At 26.6% G+C, this 21909-nt stretch overlaps 1 protein-coding gene across 1 annotated transcript in view; it reads left to right on the forward strand.

Annotated features, from left to right (window-relative positions):
* LOC136985578 (sodium channel protein para-like) overlaps positions 1 to 21909 on the forward strand; it is a 324996-nt gene that overhangs the window by 256120 nt on the left and 46967 nt on the right. Inside the window, 2 exon segments of the mRNA XM_067282895.1 lie at positions 8599 to 8702; positions 20244 to 20448. Coding sequence (XP_067138996.1) covers positions 8599 to 8702; positions 20244 to 20448 — 309 coding nt within the window.

Below are 21909 nucleotides of genomic sequence, written 5' to 3' on the forward strand. Positions count from 1 at the left end.
CTGAACTGTTCACTTCATTTTTTACAATAGAATTCTGGAATTAGTTAGCTCATAATGCATCTTTTAAACATATTAGAATTAATTAAATATCATTATTTTATAACAACATATTTGTAGTAAATTTGGTATGCAGTAATCTACGACAACAAAAGCATGTATTTGAAGTTACAGCATATGAAATGGATTCTACCAAACCATTTCTACGTGTTCAGGTTAATTTCACCCATGTCATGTGATTAAACCGCGAGCGCTGCTGTTTTTTCTGGAGATAGTTACCTTTGTTCTGTGACGTAATCAAAGTGGAGTTTCAAGAACAACCTCCAATATTAAATTTTGTCAGCGTTTAGGTAAAACACCTACGGAGATTTTAAAATTGCTAGGAAAGGTGTACGGTGATTCTACGGTGAAAGGTCATGGTGAAGTCAAAATGTTGGACATTGTTCTTGAAACTCCACTTTGATTACGTCGCAGGAACAAAGGTAACTATCTCCGGAAAAAAACAGCAGTGCTCGCAGTTTAATCACATGACATGGGTGAAATTAACCTGAACACGTAGAAATGGTTTGGTAGAATCCATTTCATATGCTGTAACTTCAAATACATGCTTTTGTTGTCGTAGATTACTGCATTCCCCAAACTTTTGGATCGTACCACGTATATATATTGTATAGATTTTATATTTATATAATATATACATAGTTTGTTCTTCTATAATTTTAACTTCAGTACTGTATATAAGAACAAAAAATAAACATAATGAAATAAAATATGCTAAGAAAGCAAATAATATTTCTAAAACTGATTAATTTTATTTTTTAAGAAATTCTCTTTTTATAATTTATAATAAAAAATTTTACAGATGATATGAACAACAGGACTGGTTGATTAGTTCAGATGGTGCATATTTTTATGTAAATCTGATGTCATTCTTTAAAATTTTTTATATTTAAAAAAAATGTAATGATGTCAAATTGATGTAAAAATGTGCACTATTCCAACCAATTGAATGGATTCTATATTTGATGGCAGAGAACTTTTAAGATACATATATAAAATTATTGAAATTTTATCAGAAATTCTTGTTGTTATTCCTGCATATAATTAATTAATTGTTAATTGAAATGTGCATTTTACTATATAAAAATAATACAGTCATATAATAGTTTTCATTAACTTATTTTATAGATCCATATAAGTCAGTTCTGCCTTAGCAATATAAAAGCTTTATTATATAATTTAAATCTACATTCTTCACAATCCAAATTGCAAACTCCAAAAAAAAAAAGTTAGAATAAAATATATAAATGGTATCTTATCTTAACAAAAGAAGAAAAGATTATTTTATTTAACCAGTCTCCAAAGTTTTATTTTTTGATATTAGATCTCTTATAAATGTTTATTGGGGCTAATAATAATTTATTTTTGACAGATTAGCATATCTGGTCATCCAAACTTAAATTAGTAGTTGTAAGGAAGACAGCCATTTTTCAACACTTAAAGGAGAAAATCATAGAAAAGAAGAGAGACCAATAAGCAATTAACTAATAACTATTAATCACCAGTTATTTACAAAATCATTACCCTTGCATTCGATCAAAAAGTGATTGTCTGTTTCTACAATTGCAGTTTATATTAAAAGGGTTATAACAATACTTAATATATAAACAAAATTAGTGTTATAATATTTTAATTATTTAAAAGCTGCTAAAATTGACCATATTATGGTATTATTATTTACAGTTGATATAAATTTTGTTTAATTTTGAATAATAAAAAGGATATGTCAAGAATATAGGTTATCTGTGATAGTATGCCAGTAATATAAGTTCTTATAAAATTTTTAATTAGATTTACAAAATTTTTCAATTATTTGCAAAGCAAAACGCTTAAAACTTTAGAGAATAACTGAGGAAATTAACACCTAAATCTAAAAAAATGGAGCTGGAGCCAAGAACTTTTACTTTCCTGGCTGTTATAACACAGGAAAGTATTACCATCATTTCAAATTTTTACTTTCCTGGTTGTTATAACATAACACAGATTATTTTCCCAGCTGTTATTACATAATATTGTAATTGTTACATTTTGATCCTCCAGATTTTTGAAGTTTTGACCTTTTGAGACCTTCTGAACCCAAAAAAGTCAAAAAAAAGTTAGGGAATGTGTGTGTGTGTGTGTGTGTGTGTGTGTTTGTGTTTGTGTTTGTGTTTGTGTTTGTGTTGCATCTGTTTCATTTAATATCTCAGGATGGGGTAAATATTAAGAAATAAAATTTGGCTTGGTAACTTGTACATAAGGGACATTGATACTATTAAATTTTTGTGGTTAAAGGTTAAGAGGGTAGGGGATAGAGAAGGATTTTGTCATATTTTGAGTAGAGTCAGACTTAATGAAAATTTACTTGTTATTGTCATGTAGAATTTTTTAAAACATCTCTAACCTCAAAATTAAGTCGTTTTTTTATAATAATTAATAATATAAAAGTTGTTTTTAATAAAATTTCACAACAGATAGCTCAAATTTAAAATTGTGTGCAGTGCCAATGTGACTTTGAGTTAAGTGTTTTTTAAACATAAATGTATTTTGCTGGGGAAGTTACACAACTCTCTGCTGGATTTTTAAATATATGGCTCCATAAAAAGTAGCAACTCCAACTAGCTCCAGCTCTGGCTCCAACGTCTCGCTTTTAAGTATTACAAATTTCTCTGTAAAAATTTTTACAGAGAGAGAAATCATTTTTATAAAATGCAAAATGTTTTTGTTAATTTCAAAGTTAAATTCTTTAGAATTGAACATTTGAAATAAAAAAGAATATTGATTTTTTTATTGATTGAGTGGCATTTTTTAATAACTAATAAATATATTTTGATCAGCTTAATTCCAATCTAAAAAAATTTCAGCAGATCATTTAGCTTATATTAATAATATTGGGTTAATCATTGTAACATGTATATTTTGATTATTTCTGTATTGAATCTATCTATGTTTGTTAGAAATACTTTTAAATTTATGTAATGTTCCAGAACAAAATGATACTATTAATAGTTATCAAAAACAGATTAAAAGAAGAAATTGAAAATACAATTGACAAACTCTGTTAAAGAGTAGAAATTACAATATGGCAAAAACGAGAACTTTATTGCCATATTGTAACTGACCTGTAAATGAAATAAAGATAAAAAATAATAACTAAGAATACTAATTTTTGGATGCCTGAAGATGGCTGATTATATGAAAACATTAATGTATTTACCACCAAAATAATAAATCATTACATTGTAAATGTAATGATTTATTATTTTTTATCTTTACTTCAGTTAAGAAGTATGTATATTATATGGTTATCATTTATAACTTAATTAGCTTTTGAGTGAAATGTAATGGAATTTATAATTTGCTTTTTGGTAAAATGTCAATGATTTTAGTAAAATGTAAATAACAGAATATATTTGTTATTTACATTTTTTCTTAAATAGAATTTTATAGAAAAGAAAGGCATTGAATGAAAACTTTATAGTATTTGTAGTAATTAAATAAGAATATACCATCAACAAAGTATTATCATCATTTCTTTAATTTCTTTGTTATCTTTTAATAGTTTTTCTGTGGAATTTTACTGTAGTTACTCAAACAATCCACACAACTCATTTTTAAACCACCATTTTAAAGATGGTGGTTTAAAAAAAAAATATTGATGAATTTAATTTAATTACATATTTAACAAATTTTATTAATTATGATTGTAACACAATAGCAATCTTTGCTGTTTTATGGCATTCAATATGGAGGTGCTCAGTGGGCATGATATTAAAAGATGAAAATACCATGGAAAAAAAATAAATTATTTGTTCATAAATTATCTATAATTTGTAGTAATGTATTTTATAATGAATTAACTTACTAATTAAATGAAAGTAAGACTTATTTATGTTGTTTAATTCAAATCAAAGGTGAAAACTGTTAATTGACTAATAGCTTAAAAACTAAGATATGATACAGGTATATATAGATTATTTACTATCACTTTTAGTTATATATTTAATATACTTTATTTTTCCTTATTTCCACAAAATTAGTGCATCAAAATGTTTAATAATATTGCTCATAAATATCGAGCACAAATGATCATTATATTAAGCAAGTCGTTCAGTTGATATATGAAATTTATCACTAGCAGATAAGCAAAATGCTTAATATCTGGAAGCACTCTGAACTTCACAGGTTGCATCACCAAATTTGTTTTGAATAAGCCAAACACTCCGACTTTTTGTCACAATTTTTTGGAAAAAGTTCATGAATTATATGAGTAAATACATTATTTAAAAACTGCAAATAACTTATTTAAAGTATTCTTTGATAGTTATTCTTTCTAGCAAGGAAAATGCCTAAATGAGAGTAAGCTGGTATTAATATTCACATTTTGCTGTTGAAACAATATAATGTGTATTGTTGAAATGATAAGCTTTTAAAAATATTTTCTAATTAAAGAATTTTCAATTAAACATTTTTAATTAACATAGCTTTGTTTTTAGACTATTACTAAATATTGAGTCCTTCCTGCCAATTTATTGTAACCAACAACTTTGCTGAAATTAAGTTTTTGTTTCAAACAAGTTATTATGCACTTCAAATCATGTCACAAAATTCTTGTAACACTGCGACAAACCTTAAAAAGTTAAGAAGAAGAGAATTTTATCAAATTTTATCACAAGTTTTGTTTATATTTATTTCATATTGTAAGTGACGTAAAAAACTAGATAAATTTAGCCCAATTTCTTGTAAACATCACCTACAAAAAATATTTGCCAGGTGGTGCTGTGCATTTCAGTTCATTCATATTTTAAATTCCAATAGATAAGTAACTTTTCTTGTTTTCAAAATTGAGTTTTTTGGTAATTAGCTCACTTAAATCATATAATTTATTATTAAATTTAAACCTACTAAGTTATTAGTGAAGATCTTTCATTAAATGTATATTTACCAAGAGCTGTTCCAAGTCAGATTACATCTGCCAGGCTTGTTGCATACATCAATAGTGATTCAAACAACACTGTATACTTTGATGGATCTTGATAATCAAATCATCATATGTGAAAATAAAATAGAAGATTAGAATCATGAAAATTCTGTTTCAGAACCAGGGCTTTCAATTTTCAATCTTCAGCAATTCAATGTAAACTCACCTCAACCAGTACAGGCAATGTCAATGAAGATTATTTATAGCAAAGTATGTCCTGGAGATTAACTGACTCTTTTCCATATCAAACAGATGCCTTTCTTTGTAGTTCCAGTTATGTAAATTCTGAAAGTTCTTGTCATTTGCAGTCTTTATGTACAGAGTCAACCGATTTAAAACAACTTAACTTTACCATAAGTGCAAAGCATGTGCCACTATAGTCTTTCTGGGCCTGTAGTAATGATAGTGAAAGTATTGTAACTGCCAAAGCATGTCTTTAAACTTTAAAAATATAAGTAAAAGTGCTTTTATTAGGTAAAATGTCCTAAAAACATATTTTACACAAAAAATTTACTTCACAGCTAATGTGTAAGAGAAAAAAATTTAAAAAATTTTTCTCCTATAAAATTTTCCTTTTGTCAATTATGATAAATTGGTGAGAAGAGCTTAATATAACACATTTATAACATGAAAATAAAAATTAAACAACCATTCACCACACCGAGATATAGTTAATCATGTACTCTGAACCAATTACAGTGTGTAGATAACAAAAACAAACAGGAGGAGTTTGAAAACATTTGTTTTTGAGTTCTTCATCAGGTTTTTAACGATTCCTCGATTTTTTTTCGTTTTGGAATAAAGAATTCGAACAAAAGTTTGAATATAAGTTTGAAAAATTATTAAAGCCACATTGCACCTGCACAGAGTTGCTTTACTGAGACTCAAGGAATGGCTAAACTGTGCTGTCAATCAACTCTTGTCAGGGCATTGACAAAACCATTTCCTCTTTATAATTTATGCACATAGATGTATAACTGGATTTAAAAATGTGCACAGCCTCCAACCATCTGAGGTGTTCCGTGGAGGGCGTAGTGAGGATGATCTTGGCCTGGTTAAAGTCCGCTACGATGTCCTGATTCGTTGCATATGTAGAGAGGGCCATGTGCACATTTCTAAGTCCAGTTTTACATCTATATGCATAAATTATAAAGAGGAAATGGTTTTGTCAATGCCCTGACAAGAGTTGATTGACAGCACGGTTTAGCCGTTCCTTGAGTCTTGGTAAGGTGACTTTTTGTGCAGGAGCGACGTGGCTTTAATAATTTTTCAAACTTATATTCGAACTCTTGTTTGAATTTTATTCCAAAACAAAGAAACATCAAGGAATCATTAAAAAACCTGACAAAGAACTTGGAAGAAGTTCAAAAATGTTTGTTTTTGTTATCTACACACTGTAATTGGTTTAGAGAAAATCAAAATTGTTATCTCATATAATAAGATGAAATTGATTATTTTTCAAATATTGATACTGATTAATCAATGTAGTCATAATTAATTACATCTGTTCTATATGTTAAATAATTTTTTACATATCATTTTTAACAATTAATTTGAGAGATCATCACTCCACTATCAATTCCAAAACATTAAATAATGATGATTATAAATCCATTAAAATGAATAGAAATGCACAACTTAAATGTTGCCTTGCACAACACTATGTTAAATTCTTTTTAAATAGGCTACAGTACATGTGATAGTTATATGGACATTAACAAATATTTGTCTGCGAATCCAACAATATGAAATTATATTAAACTCAAATAAATTATAGGAATCTAAATTAAAATGCTAATGCATTTATGAATATTTACGTAGGCATATTAACTTTAAAATATTTTTACCAAATGCTGGCAGCAGGCCATATTGAAACATTCAGCAAAGTACATATTGTGAATTCCTGATATAGAATGAAGCTTTAAAATAGAACAGAATTAAGAAATGAAATAAAATTCACTATAACAACACTTTGCTTCAAAAATCATTTTAATAAAGATAAAACATGTTAGAGTAAAAGCTAAGGTATTTAGGATGTTAAAATTGAAACAAATTCAAATAAATCAATAATGATACATTATAAAGGAAAACTGAGCTAACTTATTAAGTAATGATTATAATAATGTTAAGAAATGTACTGAATAAATTGTTTTCATTGAATTATGTCAGTATATTTTAATTACTTCTGTGGAAGATTAAGTGTATGCCTACTTACATTGTTTTATAGTTATGGCTGAGTTTTAATCCTGTGTCTGATCCTGATGTACTGTGACTTTATATTTATAAGTAGCTTTATTTAGTTTTAAAATTTTCTTTCTCCTCCTTTTATATTCCTCTTCTGCACTTTATCGTATTCTGTGTTGGCTCCAATGTGGCTTAGTTATGTGGTCTGGTTATGACAACTGGTTTGGCATGGCTGGAGGTCTGCAATGGGACTCTTAGCATGTGGAGTAAAAGAGAAAGAAAAAAGAGTATAGGGCAGTTGTGAATGTTGAAGACTGTGGGTATGCATGGAGTGAATAGATGAGAAACAGACAAGAAGGAATTGAATTTCTTTTGGTAAAGATTACAAGAGGAGGAGAAGTTCCTTTTTGTTTTTAAATCACTGAAAATTCATAGGAATTTGGCTTAGGGTATTGGCTGTGCACTTTTATGGTGCCTTTCCTGTTTTAAATAGAGAACAGAGAAAAAAAATTTCAATAATCATCTCAAAACTACAAGATTAAGATTAGTTTTACTATTAGTGTTTATATATATATATATCAATTCTTAAGTTTATATGTATCAATCCATGATTGTGTAATAAAATTGTGTGAATTTTCTCAACTTTTGAATATCTTGATGATTAATAAATACTAGAAATATCATTAATTTAAATTTTATGAGAATAGAGTTTGTTCAATTTTCTTTAAGCAAATTACTGTTTAATGAGTAATATAATTTCTAATATTTACCTTTATATAGTATTTAATCATAAATCCCATTTTATTTACTTATGTTTCTGTATTTTTTCCTCAACTCATTATTACTTATGTCATTTAATTAAAGCTAATAATGTCTTTTTATGTTTGATTTCATCATTCTTAAAAAATTATAATTAATCTTTATCCTATTTTGGCAGTGATTATTATTGTATTCAATCAAAATATTCATTTGATGAATTATAAAATGTGTTGCTGGTTATAATAATGCAATTTTAAAAATTCGGATTTTTCATAAATTTATGTTTTCAGTTACTCAAATTCTTAATAAGTCTAAAGTTTTTAAAAATATGATTTATTAAAGTTCACTATATAATTAACTAATGTGGCAATTATCTACTGTAACATATGTTCTGTATAAACTGTATAAATGTTTAAGTTTTTGCATTAAAGTAAAAATTTACATTATTAAATAAATGTTAATTACTTATAAGAAAATTAAAATTATTTTATATTGTTAGGAATTCTTGATCCTACACTAAACAATTTAATATTTAATTCTTTATTTATTATTATATTTGTTCAGTATGGAATTTGCATAGACCTGGACAAAATTTGCATTTGTTTCTCTTTTCTCAGTTACAAACTTTTTGTGTACAGGAGATGGTAAAGCACTGAAGATGAAATTAAAAAACAACTCAAAACCTGTGATGAATTCAGTGAATCTAAGTAACAAAATAGAAATAAAGGACAATAAAGAAAAGGTAACAATAAGATATTACTCTTATTTATAAATAGCATATTAATTCAGTTATCAAGTATAAAATGATAATAGGAATTGTTTATTCAATTCTGTTACATTCTTGATAACTCAAAAGAGAATTTAATGATCCTTTATTAAACGAAGTATAAATCATGTGATTGATGATGATGATTTTTGGTGACAGAAATTTTTTTTATTTTGGAAAATATTGATCTTAGTGTTGTATTCACTTTCATTACATTTAGAAGAAAGTTTTATTTGTTACATATACTGTAACAAAACTTTAGAATATATTTACACTACTGTTGGATCATAAATATATTAACCAGATATTAACTGATTAATATATAATTTTATAATCTTTACATAAATATTATAAAATCAATATAAAGAAACTATCATTACCTAAATTAGGTTCAAGTAATTATTGTAGGATATTTTTCAGACTAAATTTGAAAGAAAATGTTTCTTTCAAACATAATTTTAAACTAATTTATCCAAACCATCATATTTTTATCAAAAAGAAAGTTTTATGTAAAGAATGTTCTGAAGAATGTTCTGTTTAAATATACAATGTAGAAAATGCATATTTGTAAGTGGTAAATTAACTTTTCCAAATAAAATTAACAATCTATATCATTTTTTTGTTAATTTCTTAGAAACAATCTTAAATATTGTTAGCATCAGTGCTATTTTTCAGGCTGAAAGCACTGGCAGATGGTACATATATATCTGTTATAATTTTTTTAGAAAAAGGCACTGGTTACCATGAATGTTGTAAGATTGAAATATAATTGGCAGAGTTAAATAATATGAATTAAAGTAAAAAGGAAATAAAAAGAAATGAATAAATAAGTAAAGCAAAGTAAGTAATCTTCAATACTGATACTAAACTTGGTATCAAGAATAATTCTTTAGTATACTCTCCTATTCTTCACATATTATTTATAGTGATGCTATAACAACATATTAATTTTTTGAAGACATTATTCTTTCACAACAAAATTTGTTTTATTGGATCTTGCATACATTAAATAAAAGTTCATCTTAATGTAAGTGAGCTCCAAAAAGTAGATTTTTGTTATTAATTTAAGAAATTAAACATATACTCATTGTTTATATTATTCTTTCAACTTTAATGTTATTTTCTTACATTTTATAGTTGAAAGACTGACATCAGCAACAGCAGTTAATTTTATCTTAGAGGATTTTCATAATTTTGCTATAAAATTTTTATTTTTATCTTAAAATCCTGAACAAACAGTTGAAATTAGCATTGATAGTATTTTCAAAAACTAAATTCAGCATTTAGGAAATTTACAAAAGATAAAATGTTTATACTGTTATTAATACTTTTAAAATTTGTCATTTTGTTTTCAGCAAAAATTATATAATAAGAAAAATATTAAATTACATTATTATAATGCTTAAAAAGATAAATAATATTTTTAAATATTTTACTAAAGAAGTTCTACATATATTTAAACAATAAAGAAATAATTAATGATGATTTTAATCTTAAAATTTATGTATTGGAAAACTTTAATAATTTTTTTTTCACATTAATTCATTAAATATCATCAGCTTTTATTTTTTTCTACATTAAAGCTATTTTAAATTTTAGCAACAAATTAATTTTGGTGCTAAAATTTTATATCATCTTAAATTAGAACAGGATTAGAAAGCACTATTTTAAAAAGATAAAAGACTAAAAAAAACGTGAAAAATTAAATAGAATAGGAAATTAATGTCTCTTTTTTTCTTCAATTTCCAATATAATTTTGCAGAATATTATCATTACTATGAATATATTAACCTTTGTTACTTTTTTATATCTTACTTTTCATCTTATTTTGTTTTTAGCCTTATTGCATTATAATGTGATATGTGTCCCCTTAGCTCTTGATAGTATGCAAACCCAAAACAAACATGGAATAACTACTATATATAAGAAATGTCCTTAATAGCCACCAAGATTGCTTGAAAGATCCTCTTTGTCTCATTATTTATACTTGGATTGTGTCCACTATGCAGGGACAATTACCAGGTCAACCACTCAAAATCTGTTGCATTTTTGTTTCCAACCAACAATGTTCTATTCACACTAATTAATACTGGAGTGGAAATATAGCATTAAATCTTCTTTGAACTACCTTCTAAACAATTCTCCAGTAGCTTATTACTTTGATAACGACTAATGTTTTCAATCATAAAAGTTTAAAGAAATAACAGTTTGAAATGGGTTTAATATCTTGTATCCCACTTTATAACAATGATGTCGTGCAGTTAATTTAACTGGAACATTTTTTAAAATGAAACATTTATGTTCAACCTGAAAAAGGTCCAGCTGAGGATTGAAAACATTAGTTGTTATCAAAATAATAAGCTACTAGAGAATTGTTTAGAAGGTACTTCAAAAAAGGTTTGGTGCCAACCAATAAAGTAAATTAGTAGAGAAACAAAGTCCAGAAGCAAGTGATTAGATAGGCCTGTCTTTAGGTGTGGGCCTACCAGGCCTAGGCCCAGGGGCCTCCTAACATTCGAGACCTCAAAATTATGCAAAATTGAATAGAGCAACAAGTAATAAAATTATTATAAACAGTAAACAATCAAAAGATATGTTTGATAAATTTTATTAAACATAAATATAACAATATGTTTAACAGAGAAAGCTAATTGAAAAAATTTATGAACATTAACCCTCCATTACAAATTCCTTAAGGGATTTTGTAATGGAGCTTTTGGAGTAATTGAAGTAATTTGGTGTAATTGGAGCTTCCAAGCTTTTTTTGGCCCAGGGCCTTGCACGTACCAAAGATGGGCCTGGGATTAGGTAAGAAAAAAAGAATAAAAAGACATGAAATTAATTTTATAATCACCAAAATGCCATAATAAAATTAATTTCATAGTTCATAAATGAGAGATCTGGACTTTATGAAGGTGCTGTAGGAGTCTGTCATTTAAGACTGTCCAACTTCTGTTTGACAATATTATCAACATGGGAGTGCATTGTATGAACAAAAATTGCATCTATAAAGATCTTCAGAGAACTTCACACACCATTTTACACTGGTGGCCTTGAACAGGCAGGCATACATCTTCTTCAATACAACTCCATATATCTTCATAATTCTGCAAAGTATATCCACTGATTTATGTCCTTTCACAGCTAAAAATAGGACAATGGCATATTGATCTGATTTGGACACATTTGATTGTGTTAGCAACACTAACACTATAATATTGATGGTATTATTTTTACCAAATACATCCAAATCAAATCATTCTACATTTACAATAATTTTGTGTCCACATATATGTCCAAATCATATATGTTCCACATGTAATTCAGGGTGCAACAAATGTCTTACTAATTGCATGGCTAGATCACTGGCTTCATATTGGACTCTATCTGGACAAAGTACATGTCATACATGTGACTGCAGTGTTGTCAGTAAAATCTTTTTGATAATCCCTTATATTTAACTGATTAGACAATTTTCTTTATAATTATTTATATTACTTGTGTTTTAGAAAATTTCTTTTTAATCCTGTAATTTTAAAATAACAGTAAGATGAAAATTGCTAATATTTTAATAGCTGAAATGATTTGCATTTGAATATGCAATTCAAAATGCTTTTCTGAAAGCAAAAATTTTTAGAAACATCCAATATTTTTGGATTTCTGATGATGGACTTATTGCTAGCATTGAGAATCCAAAAGAAAAATAATGATTGGAGGAAAGAAAATTCCAGACTGATAGTAACTAATTGTGTTCTACTATGTATTAGGATAAACATAAATGAATAAAACAAGTGTGTCCTTATGGCTAGTTCCATTATTTTATTATAAACCAAATGGAAAAACTGACAGGCACAATGGATGTTATAATAAGTATATTGACATGAAATAACCAGAAGATGCATGAATTAAAAGAATAGAATAAAAGTGAAACAAAGGAAAAATAACAAACTGTGAAACAAAGCTATGAAACTAGTAATCTCTATTTTGGTTTTGTGTTAAACTTAATGCCATTAGCTTTATTAGGTAAATAATTAGGTTTATAAACAATAAATCACTATTTTTTAACATAACTGGTTTCATCCTTCTTTTCTCCATGGTTTTGTCTAGATAACTGTTCTCAAATGAGTGGAAAAAAATCACTAAGTTTTTCATTATATAAAATATAAACTTCGTTAATTTTTATTTTTGCAATTTACAATTACATATATAGGAAATTATAAAACAATGAAAATATTCTAAGCTTTTAATAGCATATGTTTATTATTTAATTTTCTCTAAAATTGATGCAAGAGTGCCAAAAGTGTTACAAATACAAAATAGAATAAATAGTTTTTTGTTGTTTATTGTCAAATTAATTTTTCTATTTTTTAATGTTTTACTTTAAATTAATCTTTATATTGAATATTTATTATATTCAGTATAAAGAATAAGAAATTTGTATTAAAATAATATGAATTTCTTGTTATGGTTGATATATTAAAAAAATAATATAGTATTATAAATGTATATATTTTTGAGATTTGTTCTGTTTTGTTTTGGAGTAATAAAATACCATCTAAATTTTAGTTTATGCATAATTATTTGATGATGCTAATCTTTAATTTAATTACATAATATTTTGTTATTTTTAGCTTGAACATTAATTGAGTATTTGGAAACTCACACTATAGAAAGATTAGATTAATAGGCTGATTGAGATTTCTATAAACAAAATTGTAAAATTTTGATAGAGAAATTTTATTTGTACATTTACAATTTCTCTAATTTTTGTGTCAATTTTCTGTGATAACTTTTTTGTAATATATGCAAATATTGCAAAATAAAATCATAGTCTTATAGATGAAATGTTAGAAATTCTTGTAGATAGCATAATACATATTAGATATTAGTACTGATTATTTTTTCCTTACATGTTGATATATTGAAATCTGATGTCTGGCTATTTTGAACTTTATTTTCCTATTTAAGAACATTATTTATTTTCTGCACTTTTTGAAAATTGAAATAATTTTATTATACATAAACTATTATATATAAACTGTCATAATTTTTCTTTTAAATTATAAAGGTAAGTCATATAATTTTAATTCTTTATAATTTAATTTATGGATACTGGAAATTAATTTCAATAACAAAATTAAATCTTTTATACAGCAGTGTAATTAATTAAAGATGAAAAATTTTTTTTCGTTATAAAATGTGATTTTTAGATTCAAAATAGTTTAGAAAATTAAAAATTTGTATTTCATTTTAACAAATGAATATTTGGATTTAATGTACAGTACAAATATGACATAAAACTTAAATATTAAATTCAGTTATAAAAATCAAATTTTTAAATTTTATTTATATTTAATTTTTTATAAGATATTTAAGTCATGTTCAGTTGGAACACTAGTGTGCCCTGGAATGTTCTACCTGCCCAATGTTCATCAGAGTGAACTCAGCTGTTTCAACCCTAAAACTGGTGTGCAGTTCAGGTTGATGTCATATCAACCTGAACTGCACACCAGTTTTAGGGTTGTCAACAGTAATAGCTTAGTACCACTAGGACACATTAGTACTTCAACCTAAACATGATTACAATATAATGTATAATTTATTGAATATATTTAAATAATAATTAATATTTGATAAATTAAATTTTAAAGTACTGAAATAATAAAAATAATATAACATTGATAAATAGTAAGTTAAGATTTTAGATATTCTTGAATAGAAACTTCTAGGTAGTAAGTAATAAGTCTGTATTTATTTCATTTTTTTAAGTTATGTATTATGTTTATAAATTTCAGAATTGTAAAAATTGAAATTTTAATCTAAGAATTTTACTAAATATTAATCTCTCATTTCTTTATTGATCTGAAGTTGATATCATTTCATTCCATTTCTCTCCTTTCTATTGATAGTAATAAAAACAATACTAATATTTTTCAGTGTGTGATTTTTTCCTTGCTATTTTTATGGTATAATTATAAATAATTATTAAATATACCAATCTTCAAAATGTGAAAAACACCTGTTGTCCTTAAATAGACATATACACTATTTCTCTATCTTGATTAATAATAGTAACTCTTTTGTATAATAGAACATCTAGACAGTTATGAGATGCAGCATGAATGAGCATGGATTTTAGAGCAGAAGCCTTTGGAGGAGAGACAGAACTCAAAAACATAGTTGTAGATAACAGATATATGTATTATTGTGGAACAAAGTAGTTTTTGAAAACTCACTAACCCAAAACTTTTGTTTATTTGGAAAAACTCCTTTAATTTTAAAATAAAAACTGGTAAATGCACCTGAATATTGTAATCACCAAGCTACTGATTAGTGGCATGTGGTGACAATTTTCAAAAGGGACCAGATGTGAGTAAACCCATTTTTCATACATTGTAACAATTATTTCTATCAACGGAAACAATGATCTGAAGTCTAATTAGACTTCAGATTGTTGTTTCCGTCGATAGAACTACCACCTTGTTTTTGCAAACTAAGGGACTTTGATAACAATTATTATTTAAATGCCCAGAAAAAACTTATTTTATTTGCACATTATTGGCACATTAATTTTATTTTTCCAGCTCTGTTATATATAATAGAGAGAAAGTATGGTGATCAGTCAAAAAATGAACCTTCAATATTTTTACAGTTTTGGATTCAAGTGATCTTGAAATGTCAAGAAATGCAAAAATTTTGGGTTTTTTCTTGATGTGTATAGATATTAGTGTATATGGGGGTGATTTTGTTCACCCTCATTGAAGCTTAATAACTCCTGTGCTTTTTGTCAAAAAGTTCTGAAATTTGCAGAGAGGTTTGTGTATTAGGAATGCTATTAAATTTTGATGATTAAAGGTTGACAAGATGGGGAGATAAAGGGGATCATGTGTCATATCTTGAGTAGGGTCAGACTTAATGACAATTTTACTCATTATTAGCATTTACAATTTTTTTGTAAAACCCATCCCTACTCAAAATTTAGCTTTTTGCCATTTTATAATAATTAAAAATATTAAAAAATTTTTAAATAAAATGTCATAACAGATGGCACTACATGCAGTTTTAAATGTTGTTGGGAAAGTTAAGCAACCTGCAGTTGGATTTTTTTTCTTAGAAACTTAAGGTTCTAGATGATGTTTCAAGCAGGCAGTTCAGAATACGGGGATATTGTGAATTGTCTTCACTTTGCTGTGATGATTCACCTAGATCAGCCACATCATTCACAGATTCAAACTGCATTATGTTTTGCTGCAAGGGACCTGTTTCTTTTAACAAGTCACCTTCTATGTGAATTCAAAGCTTTCTAATCACATATATCATCTTTTAAGTAGATTCACACTTTAGATCAGCGTTTCTCAAAGTGGGCGATAACGCCCCCTTGTGGGCGGTGAGTAAATCTAGGGGGGGTGCTGGAGGCAGGGTACTGAACGGTGACCAAAGGCAAAACTTGAGGTCACTGACAGCAGTTCCCTTTCCTCTGTTAAACTGATAAGAGGAAACATTGCGTGTAATGGTTTCCAGTTGTTGAGAACAATGTACGGTAAGGGCACAAAGTATGAGATTCGTAGAAAAGTTTTCCTAAGAATATTTCCAATCCTTTCTCACACAAGAGAAAATGAGTTAGGGGGCGTTGAGTATAACTTTATGGAACAAAGGGGGTGGTGGATCGAGAAAGTTTGAGAATCACTGCTTTAGATGAAAACTTTTAAAATGTTTTGTGATAATAAAAATACAAAAATTACTAATGCAATGTTGTTTTCAGTAAGTGCCAGAAACTAAAAATCTTTTATTACAGAATCACCTGTATGTGCACAAAACATAACAATATATAGGAACATGTGTATGCAAGCTGGTCTTGTCAACGAGTCAACTAAAGGAGCTCTGAGGGGGTTCAGATTGGCTTGTGGAAGACTTGAACTCAACATAGAGGAGGGGGAGGCCAGATGGGAAAAAATACACAAAAAAAAAAAAAAAAAAAAATACATATTTTTCAACTGAAAAGTTTCAAATACAAATGTATTTAAAATATTTAGATGGCATTTCAAGGATTTTAGGGGACTAATCTATACCTTCTAGTCCATTCTCAGCATGCTGCTCACTATGGTATTGGTTTTGTTTTCATTCACACAAGTGCATTTTTTAATTTTTACATATGTTAATATTTTTTATTTATTTATTTATATTTTTTTATAAAAACATTTTCTAATTGTAAAATTTTTGTACAAATTTTCAAGTTTTAAGTATGTTTGTTTCAATTCACCTACTCTGATTTGTTTGAAGTGTTCCTGAAGATGATATTTTGAAATATCAAAAATGCTTGAGTTATTAAAAGTTATTAAATATATTGCTTATCTAACACCAAAAACCTGAGTTTTCTTCCTTTTTAAGTTAAGGCATGCACCACAAATTATATTGCTTATCCTATTTGTATATATGAGCTGATGTCGTCCAAGAAAGGCAAAAAATGTTCCTTGTAAACTAACTAAATTTTAGTTTTCAGAAAAAACAATTTTATTTCTAATAGTTGAAGAAAAGTGCCAGAATTCACTGAATTTAGAGATTTTTAATAATAATTTAAAATATGTATGAATATTACTTTAGCATTTTAACAATGTACAATGTAAAAATTGAAACATGAATTAAAATAGTAATGTCATTTTAGTTTCAACTTGATTAGCAAGATGGAGGAAAGAAATGTTGTGTGTAAACAAAACTGAAACATTACATGGTCAATCTAGAGATATTGTTTTAAACATATATAATTATTTTAGTTTTTAAAATCTCTTAACAGTAATAAAAAGAAGAAGAGTTTACAGCATACTAGCATTATAATTATTGAATTACTAATCTTAATTATCAAAAAAGCTGAGTAGCTGCTCATGCAAAATGATTTTGGAAAGTTTATTTTTTGTTTGACGATTATAAATATATAACAACAAATGCTAAAATAAACTTGAAAAAGTTAATTAGGAAAAGATATTTTGCAGATATTTTCAACATAGATTATGTTTGAGTTTTGTTAAGGATTGTATTAATTTCTTTTCCTTTTTCTCTAATTTATAAATTCTTTTATTCTTTTCATTTCATATGATAGATATTATTGTATTTATTTTCATATTTGTTGCATAAATCAGGGATGCACAACCTTTTTTGAAGAAGGGCCAAGTTAGGATTAAGTTTACTGACCAGGTGGCCGGACCATTTTACAACCCTCTTTGTTGACACAAGGAGTCTAATTTAACTGCAGGCAGTGTTGATAATCACAGAAAGTTTATGACTTGACGTGGTTTGAAATAATTATTAAATCCAAAACTTTTTAGTGCAATCAGCTTCCTTTTAGTTGTATGACCTATTCCAGCTATTAATTTTCTTGGTCCAATATAGATGACTTTGTCAACCTAATATGCAGCAACAGCGTCGTAACTAGGCTTTTATGTGCCCGGTGCAAGCATCTGTAACTACGCCCCAAAACTATGACCCAAAACTTGGTCCAGGTCATTTCTGCGCCCCCCAGGATCTATGCCCTGTGCCTGGGCACCGCTGGCACTGCCCTAGTTATGGCACTGTGCAGCGATAGGCTCTTCTCGATGAGAATTCTTGGATACCTTCAGCCATAACTTCTTCCACACTCCGTTCATGCATTTATCAGTTAATTCTTGCCAAGCGAAGTCGATATATTTCTTATGGCATCCATAATGTTATATTTTTTCCAAAATTGCACAAAACAAACATAGATTTAAGGGAAGTACAGTGCTCAGACGAATTGCCACTTTTTGCTGATTGGTTCATGTTTGGGAATAATTGTATTATATATAAATCAATGAAATACCATGTTAATTTGAATCAGTATAAATTTTGAGCATTTTTTAGGCATCAAGCAGACCGCATTATATTGAATTAGCATTAAGTGAGGCAGTGTTAAGCAGGGTCTTACTGTACTTAGAAACTTTGAAAGAAGGGATTTTGTACCATTGGATTTTGTACTATTTATGCAGGTTGTGCATCCCTGCATAAATTATATAACTATGAACCTAGACAAGTACATTAAAAAAATGTCAGAAAACAAAATATTTAAATTTTTTTAAAAGTCCATAAATTTTATATTTTTATCATCTACTGGTTTTATTTGAATGATAACCACCCACAAATAGTAACCACTTCTTGTTCTTAAAGCTTGAAATAGTATCTGCATCTAATATTCAAGGATTTCTGAAAACTTAGGGAAACAATATGAAATTAATAAATATCATAAACTATGGTAGGTAGATACTATATTTATTTATTTAACAAACAAACGTTAATAGAAAATGAAGTATATAGAACATACAATATACAGTAGGTATACTTATTAATTATTTTTGTATTAATGGTATAAAGAAAATAAATCTTGTTATAAAGAAAGGTATCAGTTACCATTTCAAGTATAATTTGTTTTAAAAATCAAAATTTTCATAAATATTTAAATATATTATTAAAAACAGACATTAAATGGATATGTGCAAAGGAAATAATAACTATCCTTGAATAGTAACTGCAGAAAAAATATGAAGTTGAAAATAGTAGCTACAGTTATTATCTAAAGAAAAATAGTATTTATATTTTTGATTATTCATTTCAACATATAATTTTCTTACCCTTTTGTTATATATTATTATATACTAAATATTTTATAGTTTGGTATTCAGAAATTTTTATGTTGGAATTTTAAATTTTCAAAACCATTACTTTCATCTTTTTAGATTTTCTCATTTATTAACTGTAATGCTAATTTAATCTGATCATGTTTAGTTTAAATGTATAATGAGGACAGGTATATAAAAATTATTATTATTTTTTTTTGTATTTTCCCTGTTTTATTTCTTTAATATCAGCACAACTGTATTTTGAAATAGTTTCTTCTCCATTTACAAATAATAAAACTGTTACACAATGCTTAAAAATCTGAGTGCAAGTAATATAGATTTTTTTGAGTGAATTTAAATATTGACACACAACCAAATTTAAATATAAAATTACAATATGTGACTCAAATGAGAGTTTGAAAACATCATATCTGCATCACAAGTATTTCAATCAAATATCTAATAGTATTCAGTAATGCAGAATTATTGCTAAGTCTAGTTAAGCTCAATGCTAGACTCATTTCTAATCAGTTTCTGACTTTATCACTTCTAGAATTCTAAGTAGTTCATTATTATTCCTTATTGTCCTTATACAAAATAACAATACAAAAAAATAATAATAATAATTTTAAATTTTAAAATAAAAAATTTTAAAAATGCACTAAGGATTACTGAAAAAATTTCTTGTATATTACCAACATTGTTATTTTTACAGCCATAAATTCAGCAATCTAGAATTTGTTACAATATCATCTATCATAATCTTTACAGTGAATAATAATAACATATTCTGAAAGAACAGTGTTTGAAATAACAATGTTATTAGTTATGACTTCTGATATAAAATGTATGTAAAATTCATTATTTATTAATATTACAAAAAACATTATTACAGGAGAAGGAAATATTTGGCAATAAAATCCATCCTCAAAAAGAAGAGGACACAATTAGTAATAAGTCTATTAATGGTATTAAAAATAATAAAGAAAAAGGATCCATCATTGAACAGCCGTCCAAGGAAAATAGCTATGGTTCTATTAATGCCAGTTCGGAAGAAGAAAAAAAGGATGCCAGCAAAGAAGATTTAGAAATGAAACGTGGTAAGTTTTATAAAAATTGATATCATACATAATAAATATTTATTAAATAAATTTAGAAAAGACATTAAAAATTTCAAAATATAAAACTTTTTAAACATTAAAACCTTTAATAAAATATGTGTTTTAAGTATTAATTAAGTAATTAATCTAATATTACATTAATTAATTGGGGCTTCCAAATTGAATATATCATAGATATACAGTTTATCTTGAAAATAATTTTATTTACTTTAATATTTATTTTGTTCATTTTTCATGGCAACCTCTATCCAGAGGATTGCAGGTGATAGACAGTTTTTCTCCAGTAGTTTGTTCAAGAGGGCCTCTACCAATCTTCTTTTGGTCCAGTCGCTGCAGTTATCTTCCCATTCAAGTTTGAATCTTCTTGTTTCCCTCTTTACTTCCAACTTGCCTTGAAGCATAGTCTTAATTAAACTTCTCAAAGATCCTCTTGTAATGTGTCCTCCAAAACGTTTTTTTTTTTTTTTTTTTTTTTTTTGCATCAAAACTTTTTCTATTTTTTTTTAACTTAAATTTCTCCAGAACTTGTTCACTTTTAACTTTGTCTCTCTATTTGATTCTTTCTATCCTTTTGTAACACCAAATTTCAAAACATTAATTTTATTCATCAATGTTTTGTTCAGGGTCTGTAATATTTATTGTATTATTGTCATTATATATTTTATTAATATTTTGTGATAAATAAAAACTGAAATGAAACTATGATTTAAGAAAATTGTTATTAGGTAGAGTTTTAAACAGAGTTTAGAAGGTTTTCTCTGTTTTGTTTTTTCATTTCACTTATTTTGTAATTAAATCTATAATGAAGTAAAATAAAAAATAACATTTAAATGTTTGAGATAGTATCTTAAACTGCATAACAGTAAGCTTATTAGCAGGAATATATTCATTTTGATGATAAATATTTTAAAATATTTTTTATTAATTAGTCAAAGAACTAATTAAGTGGATAAATTTCATTTAACTCAGAAGGAACCTCTAAATCTAGTAATAACTTTTTCATGAATGAACATTTCAATTATCTTGAGTCTCTGTACTAAATGGAGATTTGCTCTTACTAGTATATAGTCTTTGATGATTGAATTTTGAACATTTATTTTAATATTCTTGTGCTTGTTTATTATTATTTAACTTTGCAGTTAATTAATAGTTTTACTTTTTAGAACCTGAAGATGGCTGTTTAACACAGTCAAAAACATTCATTTATTAAGAAGTTGAGTTTAAAAATTCTTGTTCTAAGATGATAATTAGTTTTTAATCATTTTAAAAATTAAAAGTACAGTAGAATCCTGATTAGAGCCTAGATTAACCAAGGTTCTGCATTACCCAAGGCAAACTTGTAAGTGGATACACTGATTTTCTTATACTGAAATTCATAAAAAAAAGTTTTACACAAAAATATCTATTGCAAAAGAATTCTTTTCTGTTACATTTTATTAT

This window comes from Centruroides vittatus, unplaced genomic scaffold (genome assembly GCF_030686945.1).
Source record: "Centruroides vittatus isolate TY-2023 unplaced genomic scaffold, ASM3068694v2 contig_971, whole genome shotgun sequence".
NCBI classification, from domain to species: domain Eukaryota; kingdom Metazoa; phylum Arthropoda; class Arachnida; order Scorpiones; family Buthidae; genus Centruroides; species Centruroides vittatus.